Source organism: Calidris pugnax, unplaced genomic scaffold (assembly GCF_001431845.1).
Source record: "Calidris pugnax isolate Ruff unplaced genomic scaffold, ASM143184v1 scaffold17, whole genome shotgun sequence".
Taxonomy (NCBI): Eukaryota; Metazoa; Chordata; class Aves; order Charadriiformes; family Scolopacidae; genus Calidris; species Calidris pugnax.
This window is the reverse complement of record NW_015090794.1, coordinates 11,873,463-11,891,847: the sequence shown is the minus strand read 5'-3', so window position 1 is coordinate 11,891,847 and position 18,385 is coordinate 11,873,463. Positions and strand designations below refer to the sequence as shown.

At 38.9% G+C, this 18,385-nt stretch overlaps 1 protein-coding gene across 1 annotated transcript in view; it reads left to right on the top strand.

Moving 5' to 3' along the window:
• KIAA0556 (KIAA0556 ortholog) overlaps window positions 1–18,385 on the top strand; it is a 68,045-nt gene that overhangs the window by 18,440 nt on the left and 31,220 nt on the right. The window contains exons 9-14 of the mRNA XM_014936726.1: window positions 1,149–1,261; window positions 1,696–1,810; window positions 2,202–2,408; window positions 6,475–6,615; window positions 11,587–12,460; window positions 17,175–17,909. Coding sequence (XP_014792212.1) covers window positions 1,149–1,261; window positions 1,696–1,810; window positions 2,202–2,408; window positions 6,475–6,615; window positions 11,587–12,460; window positions 17,175–17,909 — 2,185 coding nt within the window. The remainder of the gene's footprint in view (window positions 1–1,148; window positions 1,262–1,695; window positions 1,811–2,201; window positions 2,409–6,474; window positions 6,616–11,586; window positions 12,461–17,174; window positions 17,910–18,385) is intronic.

Genomic DNA, 18,385 nt, shown 5'->3' with positions numbered 1-18,385 from the left:
ACTGAGCCAACGTTAGGTTTTGGGGGAGTTTGGGTTAGGAGCAAAGGTGAAAATGTTCTTTTACTATAGGTAAGTATTTTAACATATGATTTCACCATCTATGTCAACTTTTCAATCTTATTCCTCTTGGTTTTGAAATATTTATAGCTATTTATATGATTGAGAGAACAAATTCCATTGAATATTCTCACATAATGTATCTTGCTGCTAATATTAGGGCTAATTTTAATATTGTTATGTCTAAATGAAAAATAATGAAATAATACTTAAAATAGATGTAATTTTACCCTGGCACTTGAGATGGAGTTTCAAAAACCCACTGTGAGTTCTCAGTCTTAAAGCTGACCTAAATGATCTTCCAGTAGTAATTTAATTTTGCAATTAAGGGATTGTGGAACTTGGCCTTTGATATTCAAATGTGTAACAATGCAGAATTTTTAATATTAAAAAAGTAATTAACTTCTAAGCATTTTAAAGTTCTCCTACTCTTCAAAAATTATAGAAATGGAAGTGACCTAAGAACAGAAGGACTGCCATTCCTCATCTGACTGCTTGTTCACAGTGCTGGGTGTTCTGTCTCTGACAAGCTACCAACACATTTTTAGGAAAAATACCAAAAGGAGCAGGGTACACTTACAGAGTGGGGTAGAAGCAGAGAAAGAGCCTGTAGCATTGTAAGAATCGCTGGACTTTTCCTCTGTTTTCTCCTAGATAGTCACTACTGATAGTTCTAGATTTAAAACAATAAATCAAGATTTTATTCTAATAAACCTGAGCTTTTTGGGGGTTTAAAAGTCTCTGATCCTTTTTTGGAGAAGGAGAAAGTCTAGGCAGACCTGTGCCAAACATTTGGCCAACTCTGAGTCCTACCCAATTATACAATGATATTTCAGACATATACGTATATATTTTGAATAGTCATCAGAGAATGCTTTTACATTCCTTTTCTTCCCCATAGAATATCAAGCTCAGCTCTTTCATTGCAAATTAAAACCAATTCTGTTAAATGTGCTTTAACTCATGATGGAGTTACAGTTTAGCTGAGACCAGAGCTGGGCCCAGACTCTTATTTATTCCAGAGCTGCAGACTGATACTCGTTATGTGGAGAATGTTATGAATGAAACATGTTCATCTTTTTCTAACTTAGAAGAAATTTTCTGTGTCGTCTCTTGCTTCTGGGATGGCTGAACCTCCAGAAAAAAGCCAGACACGGACTGCAGTGACAAAAGCTGCTGAGAGAATTTGTCCTTTTGGAATCAGGTATATGTATTTCCTTTAAGGTTAGCTTCCTTTTCTGAGGAGTTATTTTCCAGTATAGCGTCGTGCAGTAGCACTACACCTGATAACCTTTAGATACCTGAGACATCATGGATGTAGTAGTAAATCAAGGGGAAGATTTCAGCCTTGGGCCAGTATCTGTGACTGGGGAACTGCCAACCATCTCCCTCTGTTTGTCTTTATATCTCCTGAATATTCCTTGCTCAGAGCCAGCTGAGAACTGGAGCCTGGCCTTTGAACCAAACTCAGTGTGTCTAAGGGGGATGCTGCAACACTTGTCATTCAAGATGGGGGGTACATGGGATTCTTCCGTGGGGTGTGAAGGTTCATCTCTTCACCTTTGCACCAACAAAACTATTTCTTAAAAATACGTATTCTTCTATGTGTTACTTCCTCATAATTCTTGTATATTTCAGACAACAGAAGAAGCTTCTGAAAGCCCTGCCAGAGCCTGAGAGCCATTCTGCCTGTGATAATGACATACTCCTGCCTGATGACAAATCTGAAGTAGATTCCATGCTGAGAGAGAAGGTTTGTGGGTATTTGCACCATAACTGATGCTTCCCAGTATTACTGAAATCAAAGTACATTGAATAATCTGTATTCCACTGATTCTGCCCCACGTCAACTGATAAACCTATAGCAGGGTAAGAGAAGAGAATTTATCACCCTTCATCAGAATGACAAAGGAATCAGGCAAAGAACAGAGAGGTGGTTTATCTTTAGGCTTTGTAAGAGGCTGGTAAGTTCTATTCTCTTACCCTGCCATAGATTTGTTTGTTGATGTGGGGCAGAATGACTGAATGTCATCCAGATAGCCTTGAGTTTGCAAGCTTTTTCCTTCTGACTCACCAGGATTTATTTTGTTGCACATTTTATTGTTTTGCCACTTATGTTTATACCATATTTCATTTCAATCCAGATGACAACCAGTGTGGAAGTACGTGATGCCATTTATGTGACCATGGAACTTCTTTCTAACTGGGGAAATCCAGTAAACGTGGGCCTGAGCGAGGTGGAATTCTTTGATTTATGCAACGAAAAGATATTTGTGTCTCCTCATGATGTGGACATTCGAAATGCTGACAACCCAGGGAATTTGTGCTGCTTGGTCAATAAGAACTTAAATGTAAGACAGCTTAGTCCTGCATGTGACAATTTCTCATTATAATAATTCTTTAATATTCCATCACTAGGTTTTTGTTTAGGAACATGATTGCATTTTGAACCTGACTTGCATAACAACTATCTGATAATAATTAAAAAAATGCATATATTATTTATTAAAAAATTCAGCTTTCCTGTCCAAGATGTTGGTATTTGGTTATAATTTTGTTTTAGGACAGATTTTGATTAATTTGCCTGACAATTAACTGAGCAACTGGAAGGAAGCAGCTTTAGCTCTGCCTCCTTTTGTATTAACTCTGTGGTATTGTCTTGGATGGGAGAACACATTCATTTTTTAAAATACTGTAATATAATATCTGTAGAACAAGGTCACAAAACTTTATGGACAGGGAATTTTACATTTTTTCAGTATGTCTGCTGATTAACTTAAGTAATTCTTGTGATCTAAAGGTGTGGGAGCTTCACTGCTAACTTCCTCCAGTTGCTCAATATGAATTTAAGTACACTTAAGAAGGAAACATACTTATTTTCTCTGTTCCCTTGTTATCCTTTAACCTAGGGAAGGATCATGAAAGAATAAGAAAGCATAGGTAGGTAGCTTTGAAGAAGGCATTAAGAAAAATGTGTGACATGATAAAAGTATTTCATGGCTCTTCTGCGAGATAAGATGAGAAGTAGGTGCTCATACTAAAGACAGTGGACAAAGGGCAATAACTGGGGCAAAATCCTGATCCAAATATCCACAGCCCCTCGTGCAGCCAGCATTTCATTTGTGCTGCATGTCCACTGTATGTCCTTTGTCTCCATGGCCCTCCAGGGACAGCATTCTAAGGAAAATTAGTAGGATTTTAATGGGTGAGGACACTAAATGACTTAGTCTATTAAAAAATATGAATTCTAACTTATTACATGCTAGTGATACTTCTCTGCTTGCAGAGTGATTGAGAATAGAAGAGGGCAAATACGCGGTATTTTGAAATTTAGTTGAAACACAGTATGGAGTATTATTTCCAGACAAATATTTTTATTTGAAAAGTCTTTCTTACTTTCTCCTGAAATTTGTCTTTTGGATGTCATAAATACCTGTTTTCCTTCATAGGCTGCAGATATCACTCAGCAGTAGTAGTAGTGACTTTGGGATTTTCTAGATAATTATAAATTATGTAGTAATATATTCATTAATCCATGATAAACCTGTTATTCTCAGCATTTCTCATATATTTCTATATCCCATTATTCTTAAGTAATGAAGTTTTATATTTTGTGGATTAATGTATTCCTCTGATTTCTGGCACTGCAATCTCTCTTGAAGCTGGAAAGGGATTGCATCAGAGAAGATGCAACCTGGAGAGGGAATATGGCCTTAGAATGCAGTAACTGAACTGCAGTCTCCTTCAGAAGTCAAACCAGCATTTCCAATCTGTGTATGTTTCAGATTGTACAGGAAAGCTTTTGGGTGTATTAGAAAAAAGCCAAGAAATTAAAGACTCTCTAAGCAACTAGTATCTTCAACAGAATGAAAACTAACGTAAAAATTTACTTCGTGGAAAACCCACTTTGCTACAGTTAAAACATTTCAATTTTTGATCATTTAGGTGTACATTTGTCTTTAAGAACAGACATTGTCTTACTGAAGATCAGGGATTTTATTTCTTTGTTGGTTTATTTATTACCCTTGCAGACTTTTAAGAAGAACACTTAAATTGCATCCTCCCTTGTACTATGTGTTATGCTGTAAAAAATAAAAAATGCCTGGCAGAACATCAGATGCTCACAACTAAGGAAGTGGTGCCTGACAGGATAGATATTATGCCTAATAAGACAGAGATTAGGCATTTCATTGGAAGTGTTTTCTGTAAACCTTTTTGATTCTGATATGCATATATATGTCTTTTAAATGTCATAATAACAAGGACAGGGAACTGTACTTCTAGAAATATCTAACAAAGGCATTTCTTTGCAGTGGTGAACCCTCAGACTCAGATAATTCCTCTTCACATTGCTTAAGCCTTCCTTACTCTCCCTGGAGTGTATCTTCAGTGCCCACACAAACTGGTGTCTCAGGCCAGTCTCCCTAAAATCTAAGACCAAAGGTTCTCACTCTCACTTTTTTTCCCTTGATGCAGTTCAAATGTAATTCTACCTCTGACATGTCGGGTTCACCCTGATGGGTCAAAGAACTTTGGGGCTAGATTTTCCGGTGCTAGTTGCAAAGACAGTAACTCCAGACTCGAGTACGTCATGTGAAGGCAAAGACATCACCTTCACTTTTAGTGATAGAACATGAGAGTCCTCCAGAGTCTTGTGAGTTCTGAAATGGATTAATCGAGGTGCCTTCAGTTTCTGGTGTCAGATCTGTGACATACAGAGACTGTAACACTTGTGAGTTTGTGTATCCTCAGTCCTAAGCAGTTACTTCCACTGATAAACATCATGGTCTCTAGAGCTGCCTCTCACTGAAGATGCCATCCTCGGCCTGGCTCTGATACACCTTTTATTGTTTGGAAGATTATGTGCGAATTTACAGAGAAGCTTAGTGTGAAGCATGAGTAGGTCTCTCCAGATCCATTTTGGTGCTGAATCTGGTGCCCTCCTGTGAAGGCACCTCTGGCGCTGTCTCAGTGCACACCAGAACCTATTGATTGTCCCACTTTGAGAGGTCTGGAGATGGATGGTCATCAGATACTGTCTGCTGCTAGGAAGTGATTTTTTAATCATTCTTTTTCATAGTATCACTTGAGTAACATGACCTAGCTTTGAAGTTGATCCTGGGTTTGGGCTCACGCTGGTTTGAGGGCTATTCTTCATTTCTTTGATGTTAAGAGGCTTCTTTCTCTTTTTTTATATAGAAAAGATTAAACCTGTCTGTCACTCTTAAGGCTGGTTATGCCCAAAACTGGCGTTCAAAGCATCAACAGTCTCCCAAAGTGTTTTGAGAGGCCTCTGGGACAGAGACATTATGAGCCATTGGAGCTTGGAATATGTAGATGACCACTTTAGGAAGTGGATGATACTTTTGAAGAGCCTGGTGGAGCTCTGTCCTTACAGTCATTAGGCACACATCTAAAGTACTTGATAGGAAAGTTTTGTAGTTACTGCCTTCTGGAAAAACTGAAAGTCTCACTTCAAAGTGAAAGGATGTGGAAAAATACTGCCTTTGTGTACCTACTGTGTGATGATATGTACTGTGTGTCCTTGAAAATGGCAGAGGAGCTAATTTATCTGCTAAACTCAGGTCACTGATGTTGTCTGCATGTATATTTACTTTGTACTCTCGTTGGTCTCTTTTTTGGGGCAACATTTGACATTGAGTATATTAATAATCAGCATTTTGATTTTGAAACTCTTTACTTCGTCCTGAGCTACCACACATCCTTTTCCTCTATTTCTGAACATGTAGAGGTAGCAGTTCTGAAGAGTGTCCAGAGTTAGGTGTTCTTTGGTACTTTAAAATGTCTTGATTGTCAGTTGTCTGTCAAATTCATGTTGGGAGCTTCTGCGATATCTTAGAGAATTTCTTATAAAATTTCAATTTTAGAATCGTATATATAGCTGTAGCAAATAAATCTGTAAGTGAAATCAGTTGTCTGCAAAGCCTGATTAAAATAGAGGAATGGAATAAAATTCTGTAAGATTCCCCTCTTTAGAGGGCAAAACACAAGTGTAAGCACTTTAAGAAATTGTAAAATGATTATATAGTGTCTGTTGTGCTCAGTGATCCCCTCTAGTGCCTGCAAAGCTGATTAATTTGATTAAAATAAACTGGGCTTGCTTTGACCCTGCCGTTACAAAGCGTGGCAGGCTGCCTGCCGCTCGGGAGCGTGCAGATGTCGTACCGGGACAGCGAGCAGCTGACCTTTATCTAATTGTCAGGTTGTTGTGAGCGGGCAGGAGGCTCGGATTTACTCTTTGGAAATGAGGTTAAGATTTTGCTCTTGACGCAGTAGATTTTATTATATGCTTACTTTTCTAATCGATGTATATTTTTCTTTGGGGTGGTGCGTTAATTAAATATGCCTCTTTGGGAGAAAGAGTATTAGTGACAGTCTGCTTGTACATGTTTTTAGACCAGGAAGGAAAGCTTCCTTTGGATGTGCCCTTTCCATCCGCCTGTCCAACTTTACTTTGTTATCCGCAATCCCACCCGGTCACATGGCTTTGGTATATCCAAGATCAAGATTTGGAATTACAACCCAACAACTCCCTGCGTAAGTAGTCTTTTCTCAACTCCTCTGTCTGTATGCTCTACTTTGCCTAGGGAAACTCGGATTGATCTTCTTTCCAAGAGCATGAAATCAAAATAGATACCATTTTCTCTAGTGAAACAGGGAGCCAGAAGGGTTCCATATCTACTGTGAAATTAGCTTTTGTCTTAATTGTAAGTGGTAACAACGTAAGTGTTAACGTTTTCATAGGTACAATTAACATTTTCTTTCAAAGCTAATAAAGATCTTGAAAGACATAATGAAAGGTTTGCATATTCTGTCAGTTACTCTTTACTGTAGTGAGAAATAAAGATACAAAGGTAAGTACATCTTAATATTCAGGATTTTCAGTTGTTTTTATTACAGTATATATTAATATGTGTTTAAATATGTGTTTGCTCATGTATATAGGTATAAATGGGCTGACTGTTGCTCAGTTTGGCTTTGCCACTTTAATTAAAAAGTATACTAACTGTGTTCATAACAAAACAAGTAATCTAGTGTTACGAGAGAGACGTATCATGGCAGATGGTCTCTTGTTTGTGTGTTTGAATGTCACCATGGAAATTATTCTTGTTTGTACACTGCAATGTTAAGAAAAAAATCCCAGGTACTGGATCAAAGAAGATTTGCTGTCCTGGATTATAAATAAGAGGCTTTATTCCTCTGGTTTTGCTCTCATCCGTGTTCTTATGTAAGCACATATGGTAATTTATACATATGGAAATGACTATGGAAGGGACAACTTAAACAAATTTGCTATAATGTGATTTATCTTTATTTTCTGGAATTTTAATAGCTTTTTCTATTAAAACGTGGGCTACAGAATGTTCCATCATCATTAGAGAGTGCAAAAGGGACTGCTGGTTTTGGAGGTAATAGTATGATTTGTTACCAAACCTATTGAATATAATGCAGGAAATACACATAAATGTGTTTCTGTGTTTCCAGGCACTGTTTTTTTAATAAACCACTATGAGGCAAGCTGTAAAATCCATTAGGAGTAAAATCCCATGGATTTTGGTGGCAGTGCAGACACTAACTAAAGAAATGTCATTATCCTTAAGATGAGAGAATAACACAAAGCCGTTCTGCCCAATTCTGTGATTTGTCATGGGGAAGTTTTGTCTGAGAAGTACAAAACCCAAAAATACAATTAGGTAACAATTTTGTTCCTGGTAACGTAAATCCAGAGCTGGATTTCTATGTTGTTTTTTCATAATCATTCTAACCCCCTTCTTTCCCTTAAAAACCACCTAAGTGAGAGATGCCCTAGTAGTTCTTCCAAAAAAAGACAGAAAATTAATTTGGGCCAGTGCTTTTGGATTGTTGAAAATGTTTGAGTTTCAGAACTTGAGTCTGGAAGTAGAAAAAATATGGCTGAAAGAAGCTGTAAAAGTCAGATTACATCATTGTAATGGATTCCTTGATTCAGTGTATTACAAGGAAGGTCTCAGAGAATGCTTCATCTTGGCTTTATTTATTTCAGATGAGGTCTGTGAAAAAGGAGGTCATTTTTAGTCTGCAGGAACAGATGAAGTCTACGTGAGGGCACCCAGTTCCTTTCAAGTTGGTCTGAAATATTCAGGCGTTTTGTAAATAATTGCTACACTCTTGAAATTGCATCGTTACTTGATGCTATTAGAACTCTTTCATAAGATCCAATATAACACCTCTTGTATGTCTTCACAAATCTGTGAATGGATTTAATACTTAGAAGCATTAATATCTTAGTTGCCCTCTAATTGGATCATTTTCTCCTTTGAGCAATATCCTATATGCCTGTTCCTCCTGCGTGTATGTTCATGTCCACTCCTTTGAGCTGGAGGTGGTTTTTTTCAGTGCTGGGGCTACAACTGAGGTGCTTTGTCTGTAAGGACGCAGCAGCTTTTTTCCCCGCAGAGTTAGAAGAACTTAGTTCTTTTAGTTTTTGACTTCTTTCCTGTTGCTCCTTCTTTCTCACTCTTCTGTGAGGTCAGGCAGAGGCAACTTCAAGTCCTCTGCCCAGGTGCAATTCGCAGAAAAGCGCCTCTGGCTTTATGCTTTGTCATTTGTGCGCGAATATCACTGAAACAGCCAGAAATCCCATTTCTGTTGCTTTATTGGAAAGCAGTATCCCAGCAGGCACTCCGAGAGGGCTGAAGGGGCAAGCTGGGAAGGAACATTAAGAAACATCATAGAACTATTTTCCCAAAATCTTTCAATTTTTTTTCTCTCTGAAGTTGATCATACCTACTTGCTCGCTCTGAGACATCGTGCTATTCTAATTACTCTTCCGAGAGGAGAAAAACCTTCCTTGGGTGAAATATTGAGTTGGTTTCCAGGGTGGCTTCTGATGGAACTACTCGTGAGGAAGGGATTTCTCCATCCTCCTTTTTCTTGAGGAGAGTTAATCGATGGTACTGGGAGAAGCCAATGATTCTGTTGATCTTTTGCACCACATCTGCTCATGAAGCAACTGGAAGCTCAGAAGTGAGGTGGAGGAAATGAAAAAGAACAGTTCATGGAATTGTGGAATGGTTTGGGTTGCCAGCGACCTTAAAGGTCATCTAGTTCCACCCCCTGCCGTGGGCAGAGACACCTCCCACCAGACCAGGTTGCTCAAAGCCCCATCCAACCTGGCTCTCCTGATGGCCATCCAACCTGAATCCCTCCAGCGATGGGGCAGCCACAGCTTCTCTGGGCAATCTGGGCCAGGGTCTCACCACTCCCAGAGTGAAAAATTTCTCCCTGAAGTTCTTAGTCACATGCTTGTTCTTGGAGTCCCTGAGTTCTGTTCCTATTTTTCCTGCCTGAGCCTCAGTCTGCTTAGAATTTTGGTGCAAGAGATTTTCATCTGGTTCTTCATTAATAGATGGTTCTCGCCTGCCCCAGTTCACTCTGTCACTATTGCCTTAGAAATATCTGTAGCTTTGGTTGGTTCACTTTGATACAGTCCAGATCTCACATTTGGTGAGTCTTCTTATGGTACCTGTTCCAGATACTCCAAAACTTCAGAGAAAGGAAGTAATTTCCTACTGACTGGAATAGTAATTTTGAAGTGACTGGCCCTTTTCTGTGCTTGACTGTCCCTCTTTCAGGGAAAATAAGCTCCATCATCTAATTCTGTAATGTTTTCTCTGTCTACCCGTCCTCCTCTGGTACCGGTGGGTGGAGTGGGATTCATTTAAAAACATTTTGTTCTTAAGAGGTTGGTGATTTTGACTTAAAAAGATGAAACTGACAAATACTTTTCAAAATATATATATATATATTTCTGTGGTTTCATGGGGTTTATATCTGTTTCCAGGTAAAAACACAGAACTGAGGTTTGAGTATTCGTAACAGCAGTAAAAACCAGCATATTATGTAGAAATGTTGCTGTTATCCCAAATTCAACTGTGGATATCCACTATCTCTAGCATTTAAGGGAGACATTAACAGTTCAGACATACAAAGATTCAAAAAATAACATTACTTGGGCATCCTTATAGTCTTGCTCTTCCCCATTGTCGTTTCAGGCAAAGCCATGTAGTTAGTTTTTAATATATGTAATTATTGAAGTGTTTTGATCCCCAGTTAGATTAATCTAGCAGTGTCCTTGTTCAAGGGGAAAAAATATCATGGTTTATGGCCAAATGCATGAGTACAGACATATAACGCTTTATGACACTCCAGGAGTAGCACAGGCAGCCATGACATAATGGCCAATTAAACTGGGTTTACAGCTGTTCTCAGAAGTTAGTGAAGGTTATCTTTTTCTATCAGGAATGTATCAGGAATGTGTCTCGCATTCCTGCGCCTACTCCTCTCCCTCAACTGGAGCTTTCTTGTGCCCACATCTTCTGTTGTAGGTCTGTATTACATTTTTTGCCTCGTACATGTTATTATTTGAAAAGCAGTAGAATGGAACTAGAAAGGCTTGTAAGCGGTAAAGAGCGAAGGAGCGAAGAACCGGGGACACTTGTACTTGAAGGTGACAGAGTGACTGGTTTAGGCTGGGAGCGGAGGAAAATTTAAATTAGTATTCAAGGAGAACTGACACCCAGCAGATAAGCAAGAGGGATGAAACTGAAACTTCTTACTTTTCATTAAAAGCTTCTCAGTTTCCGTGAAAATAAGAAAAGAACAGAGAGTCTTTAAAGACTCCACGTGATGGACATGTTACTGAAATTTAGCGGGTAGAAAGGAGATGGATTTTGTCTCATCTTCTATATTTTCTTTGGAGGTACCAGTACATTTGTCAAGAGGGAGGAAAGGTTAGATGGAAATGATAAAAAGAATAGAAAGAACATTAGTTCTGACTTCAATTGAATGAAAAAATCTGGGTTTTAGTGGGTATCACGGAAAAGGAGAACATAGAGATAAAGTTGTGAGTGGCAGAGTTGTGTCTGAGATAAAGACCTTCTATTTAAAAGGCTGGTTAAGTGTTGGAATTAGCCATCAAGGCAGATCATTTGAAAACTGTTAAAACCAGTTTTCTTCACAATGGTATAGGATATTTTACTTTCTTCAGTGGAAAGAGATGGACCAGATGATTTTTCTTATGTCCTTTTCAGTCCTGTATTTCTATAACTCTTTTTAACTCTCGTGGCTTTGATCTGGCTCGTGTTCGCTGTGGAACATGTCATGAAAGTGGTGAATCTTAAAGATGCTGAAACAAAATGTGCCTCTGAAATTTATATCCTGATCAAATGTAATTATACTTAAGCTAGGCTTCTTTACTCAAGCTTTTGTAAATATTTAAGCCTTGTCAGCCAAAATGGTTCATAGTGCTGTCTAGCAGGTTTTTTAGTACTTGGAAATAAAATCTTAAATATTCCATGGTATTTTTCAGTTGTTTGAACATTTGATTAAAAAGTAGTCAAAGCTGATATGGGTGTCTAATCATTTTCATCTGTTTATTGATTAAGTGTTCAAACGTCAGAGTTACAGAACAGTGATATCGAATGCTTCAACAGCTTAATTGAAATCTTCATACTTGTATTTTTGTAGGACCTTAATGTTGGAGCAAAGAAGGTGAAGTTATATGTTGATGAGAACCTTGTATTTGACGGTGAATTAGAGAGAGCCTCTGGAGATCCCCTCACTGACCACAGCACTACAATTGACCTTACAGATCACAAGCAAGATCCCTCTGTGTATCCTGCAAATGAAAGGAAAAAAGTAAGCACACCTGCAGTTGCAGAGAAGAAAGCAGACCTGCATTTTAAATGCTCCCAGTCAAACAGCACTTCACCAAACTGGAAATCTCTGCCGGAAGAAAATCTTCTTGAGCAGAAGATGAGCTCGGTCAGCTATACAAAGAAAAATTTGACTGAGTTAGAGGGTGATCCAAAAGTGTTACCATCTCAAATTTGTCTAAAAGATGCCAAAGAGAATGCAACAGCACAAGCAGGTACAGAGCATGTTCAATCTGACGATGAACTTCCTTTGAGCGAGCAAATGGAAAAGCTGACAGGAAGAAAATTGTCTGACTCTACAGGTGCAGTTCCTTCTTGGTTACAGTCATCTTCCCAAGCAACAGAGAATAATCAAGTTACTTCCAGTAAGTGGAAGCCTCCCTGGCTTGCTACAGAACATTCATTAGGCTTGAGACTTCAAACACAGACAGGTCTGACTAATGAGGGTGTTAAATGTCAGAGAAATGAACTGGGAAGATCCAGTAGTAGAAATGCAAATGGTGATGAGAGATCACAGATGCTGACCAAAAAGGATGGGGATGTGGGCTTGGACATTTCAGAGCAGCTTTCTAACAAAAGTTGCTGCAGCTTACAGTACCCTACAAGTGGAAGGAGAAGTGTCAGATGTGTAAAAAAGGCGGGATTAAACACTATAAATCTTGGAGAAGATGATGCTGTTTTCAAAGGTAAGAGCTCACAAGAGCAACCCCAGTGCAAATGCTGACGTGATCTTCTTGAGATTACTGGAGGTATAGACAGGGGGCTTTCACTTTTGTTATTTGCAGTGTTCAGTTTTTCTCAATCTTACTATGACAATTCTCAGAGGCTTTTTCCTTCTCCTAAACCTGATGCTCTTTTTCTGAAAAATGTACATTCTGAGTTAGTGTTTTTACATTTATTTGGAGAAGATTGAAGACTAAATTTTAGTAAAATATATTCTAAAAATTAACAGTCCTGCAGACAGCAAATGTTTACTAATGCAAAAAGAGTGTGACCTCAAGGTAGCGAGTAAATTTATAGTTTATTTGTGTATTAGGTTTGTGCCTTTCTCAGTGAGAATATATGCTGAATATGGTTACTTGGAGCAAGTGGAAAACTGCCCTTATTTTTCCCTTCTCTGCTTATTACATTACATACCTCTTTCAAACCCCTCCCTTGGACATCTCTGCTTATTTCTGAAGAGTTTTCTAGTAAATTTAGCTGCTATCTGCTCCATTCTTTTGATTATCCTCATCATCCTTCTCCAAAACTTTTTTAGTTCTCCTGGATCCTGGTGGAGATGGAGGATCCAGTTTTGGTTGTTGCGTTCTGCCTCTGGGCACAGCCAACTGTGTGTTGCCAGGGGAGGGTATGAGAATTGGGCACATTCTGAGGTTCCTACTCTCTCAACCTCTAGCAATCCGTGGCTCAGAAATTTTCTGGGGGTGGGCTTGCTTTTGTGCTTAACAGCTGTAAATAACACAAGAATACAACTTTTTACCCACAAGATCTACTTTGTCTCGCTTTTAATCAACTTTTTTTGGATTTCTATTGCTCAGGGTATATTTTTAATCTCCCTTTTTTAATTTCAAGCCATATGTCACTCTGACTTTTTTTGGACCCTTCATACCCCTTCTTTGGCATTCCATGTCAAATTGAATTCTTCAGCATTCAATGACTTATCTCAAATGAGGAATCTGGCAGAACAAGGACAGCAAGGCCCAGAGAAATGGAAGAGGTGGTTACAAAAATACACATTGCAATTTTGGGAATGATTTAGCATCAGAACAATTGACATGAAAGTGTAGCTTTGCTGTATTTTATTTGGGTGTGGTGTTTACATTAAAGTGATGGTCACAAGGGACAGGAAATACACTTTAAGGCAGGAATGCCAGTTCAAATTCTACAGCAGGTACTGCCTGGTTTTTTTTCAGACACGGGTGAGGAAAATGCTTCTTTCTAAACTTAGAATGTCTGAATTTTTCCTTCCGTGCTCCTCTGTGGAGAAAACAACAATTTTATAAGTATATCTGAAATTATACCTCAAAAAAGTGGCTGGAATAACTGCCATCTTCCCTTCACCCACCCACTCGCTGCAGCCCATTTACTGTTTCACACATTTTACAGGATCTCAGATTAAAAAAACTTGTCAACATTATGGAAACTGTAAATAAATCCCACCTTAGTCATTTCTGTTGAGTTGTAAAAGTGGTAACAATTTAGGAGTTCGAATGTAAACTGTAAAATGAGGGTGATCATGATTCTAATTATAATGTCCTCTAATTTTACTCAGAGCAGGCTTTGTCATCTGATGCTTAAAGCTCCCAGTATGTGTTTGTCCTTGGGAAAAGGGCACACCATGCGGCTGCCTTTGTTCCCTCTGTGCTGTGCTGGGCAGGGTAGAGCCAGCTTCAGAGTGGAGCTGAGTGAGCATTAACAACAGGGAAAGAGTTTTAAGTGTTTCCCTAAGAGTGGGGAATTTTAATGGGTAGGGAGCCAGGGGAGCTGCCGTTTCCCAAGAGCAGTATGTGACAAATTGGGGGCTGCACAAGCTCATATGCAATGTCACAGCCTGTGGTCACTAAAGGAAGAATAACGAGAACAACGGAAATTAGAAATGGGACGTGCGTGCATACTTGCCTTGAGTTAATGTTGCTATAAAAACATACATTTTTTCTTTGATAACTGGTTTAATGTGCAAAGGAAATGATGGAAGTGTGCTGGTAAAATTTGCAAATAGCATATAATTTGGGATATTATGAGTTAAGATGATTAAAGAACTGCACAGAAAGATGAACTTGAGGCTGGAGTAATAGCGACGGAACACAATTCAGTGGTACTGCTTGCAGGGTCATTTGGGGACTAATAACAAAAAAATTAAGTTGTAAGCTGAGTAATCATCGATTGCAAATGAGTGAGGAAGGGAAGGGTCTTAGCAGAGTAGTTGATAAGAGCTTAACTCTGAAGCGGTGGTGTGACGCAGGCGTGATTACAGCAGTGCACTCCGAGGATGTATCAGCAGAGGCATTTCTGTTCGTTAGGGAAATGTTAATATCTCAGCACAGGCACTCGTGAGACGTCAGTTGGAAAACTGCAGTTCTGATCATCCACTTTCAGGAAAGCTGATTACAAAGTGGAACAGATACAGAAGGGAGCTTTCAGAATGATTTGGGAAATGAAACGTGTGATTGCAGCATGGAAATATGATTGCTATTTATAACTGCAGGGAGTAAAAATGAGATTAACGAAATGGGGGGAGAAGAAAGGTGGGTTTTTTCAAAGATAGTGTAGCCCCAAAATGTAGTTTACTAAAGTTTTGAGAGGAATTGTATGGTTTGTGTTGCCATCAGAAGCCAGACAAGGGACTTGGTGATTCAAGACACCCTTCCTAAACCCTCAGGGGAGATGCACGTTTGAGGTGTCGTTATTTCCAGACTCTGGGATGGCATCCATCATACAACCCTCTCAGGCACGCAGAAGGCTGGGAAGGCATCTGTAACATCTGCAAGTGGGATACTATTTATCTACATGCAGAGTTTGTTGTTCACAGGGCTCCGATAAAAGACAAGGGACTTGGTGATTCAAGACACCCTTCCTAAACCCTCAGGGGAGATGCACGTTTGAGGTGTCGTTATTTCCAGACTCTGGGATAGCATCCATCATACAATCCTCTTGGGCACGCAGAAGGCTGGGAAGGCATCTGTAACATCTGCAAGTGGGATACTATTTATCTACATGCAGAGTTTGTTGTTCACAGGGCTCCAATAAAAATAATAAATTTTAGATTCAAAAAAAAAAATGCCAAACCCTGTAAGCTTTTAGCTGCTGACCTCTGCTTTTGGGCTTATTCTTGGCTTTCCTGTCAGAGCTCCACTTCTGTTGTCACTCCTTAATGTAGCAGACAAACCTGTTCACCTCCCTGGGATAACCCCTCCTATTGAACTGCTGTAGAAGTGCTTTGGAGTTGTAACCTCTGTACTGCTTGAAGTACTTAACATTTTAAAAAGTTTAATAAAAAAGGGAAAAAAACCCTCCAAAACAATGAAAGCCAGTGGATGTTAAATACTCTTCTGTACATGCTCATCTGGAAACTTTCAAGCGTTGACATTTGAAAGTGGTGAATATATATATATGTATACAGTATCTTCTTCAGGTGAATTGTGAGGCTCTGGGAAGGACTATTTAGGATCACCCACCCCATGAGTATCCATATGGACAGCGGTTTGAACATCCAAGTGTCTGATGTTCTCTGAAATAGGTGTCTTTGCTTCCTACCTGTGTTTCCCTTGTGGGGTGGGGAGGAGTGGCCAGGTTGGTCTCCAGCCTTTCCTCCTGGAAGACAACCCTCTTTCAGGTAGTTTCCCATCTGCTTTAAAATTCTTATTTTTATCTTACTTGTCCCCAGCGTAAATGATTATTGGCCATAGATAGATTAGGAACATTGCTTCTTTCCCAGTGTTTCCAGAAAAAAAGTTAAAAGTTAGTCTTGAGCAGTCTTTTGGGAAAACATTATTTTGCATTTTACTGCAATTGGCGTTTATTCTTGATAACCATTTGTTTTAGTATCCACTCAAGGACATTGTACAGAAGTAAAATCTAGCCCATGGGCCTGTAATTGTTTAGTACTCAACTTGCTTTTCTTCATTTATTTGAAGAAAATACATAAGTGACAGCTTTATTGAAAATTATCTTTGTTATTATCCGCTCTTAATTGTTTTGAGATGGAAATTAAGCAACTCCTCAGTGCAGTCACAAGGAGATGATGTTTTGCTCCCGCTGTGCCCCTCTAATTTCTTGCCCCACTCGTTCCCATTACATATTTTGTCATTATCCCCCTTCTGCATCTCACACTTGCTGAAAAGTGAAAAAATGTTTGGACGTTGTCTGCGTAGAATTCAGCACTCACCTCGTGCTCCTTGTACGCTGAACCTCCTTATTTTCTCCTCGCTTGTCTTTATATACACGGCTGATTTTGAGAGGAAGCTCTAGCTTTTCTCTGTTAATGCTTTAGGAACTTCACCAGTTCAGCCATTTCCAACTGTATGAAAGATCTTCTGCAGAAGTGCAGACAGACAATTTAAACTATTGTGACAGCCACACAATAAGTATCACTGGGCAAAATCCCAATTTCTGTTAGTGTTGAGTCAAGAATTCGCCGTCTCAAACTTAGTTGCATTTTTGTTGCTTGGCATGTGTTCTGCTCTTCAGTATTTAAAAGTGATTGTTTTTGTTATGTCTAAATGGGAAGGGAAATTGGGACATGTAGCCCTCATAATAGAGAGGCAATATAAAAGTGCTGGTATAACAGTTTCACAGTAAGGGACCATGAATTTGTCCAGTGTAATTCTGGAAAGTCCTTGTTGTAGGGGTTTGCTTCCAGTCCTGTTTATACATTAAATGCCAGTGTAATGTTGTTTTCAGATGAAGACTTTTCTGTCAAGGACACAGCAACCTCTAGAGCCAAGCGGCACGGGGAACAAGAAGACACTCTGCAGGAGTCGTGGAACTCCTTGGTAAAGTTCAATTATTCCCATCGTGGCCGGATCTCTGACATGGATTTTCAAGGGGATATCTTTGATGAATTTCTCCATCAACAGAAAATCAACCGACCTGGAGAATATCAGCAAGTGAGAAAAGAGGGATTACAAACACTACCAAAAAGGCAAGAAGAAGAAAATGCCACGGAGGCACATGATGGAAATGATTTTAAAATTCCTGTTTTACCTTACGGGCAGCACTTAGTGATAGACATTCGAACAACATGGGGGGACAGACATTATGTTGGTCTTAATGGAATTGAAGTTTTCAGTTCTAAAGGAGAGCCTGTTCAGATTTCAAAAATAACAGCTGAACCACCTGATATAAATATATTACCAGCTTATGGCAACGATCCCAGAATAATAACCAACCTAATTGATGGGGTAAATCGGACGCAGGATGATATGCATCTCTGGCTGGCACCATTTACCCCTGGAAAACCTCACTTCATCTTTATTGACTTTGCGAATTCCTGTCAAGTAGCTATGATTAGGATTTGGAATTATAATAAATCTCGCATACACTCTTTCAGAGGTGTGAAAGACATTATAATGGTGTTAGATGAACAATGCATCTTTAAGGGAGAAATTGCAAAAGCTTCAGGAACGTTGTCTGGAGGTATGCTATCATTTCTTATTTTCTTTGTGGAAACAGCAGTACAGTACAAACAAATACATTTAGCCTGTGCTATCATTTCTTATTTTCTTTGTGGAAACAACAGTACAGTACAAACAAAGACATTTAGCCTGTTTGTTATCACTTCCCACTTCAAAGTAAGCTGGCACTTTGTGTAGTGTTTAGTTCTTTTAATTTCATAACATGATACAAAACACACTAATGTATTCTTCAGTGATATTGTGAATTTTAGTAGCATATAGAGCTTATCTCAGTTCTTAACAATGTCTTAGTAACAATTATATTTCAGTAGCATCAGATAGTCACTAGACATTTAAACATTGCAGATTTTTACTTGTTTTCATGGATAGGATGTTTTGGACAAGGTGATGAAGAAGCTTTTCTCCCATTTTCTTTTATATGCATTTGAAATTTGACTGAGTTCTCTAGGTTTTTCTGCTGTGCAGTTTAAGTTTGGG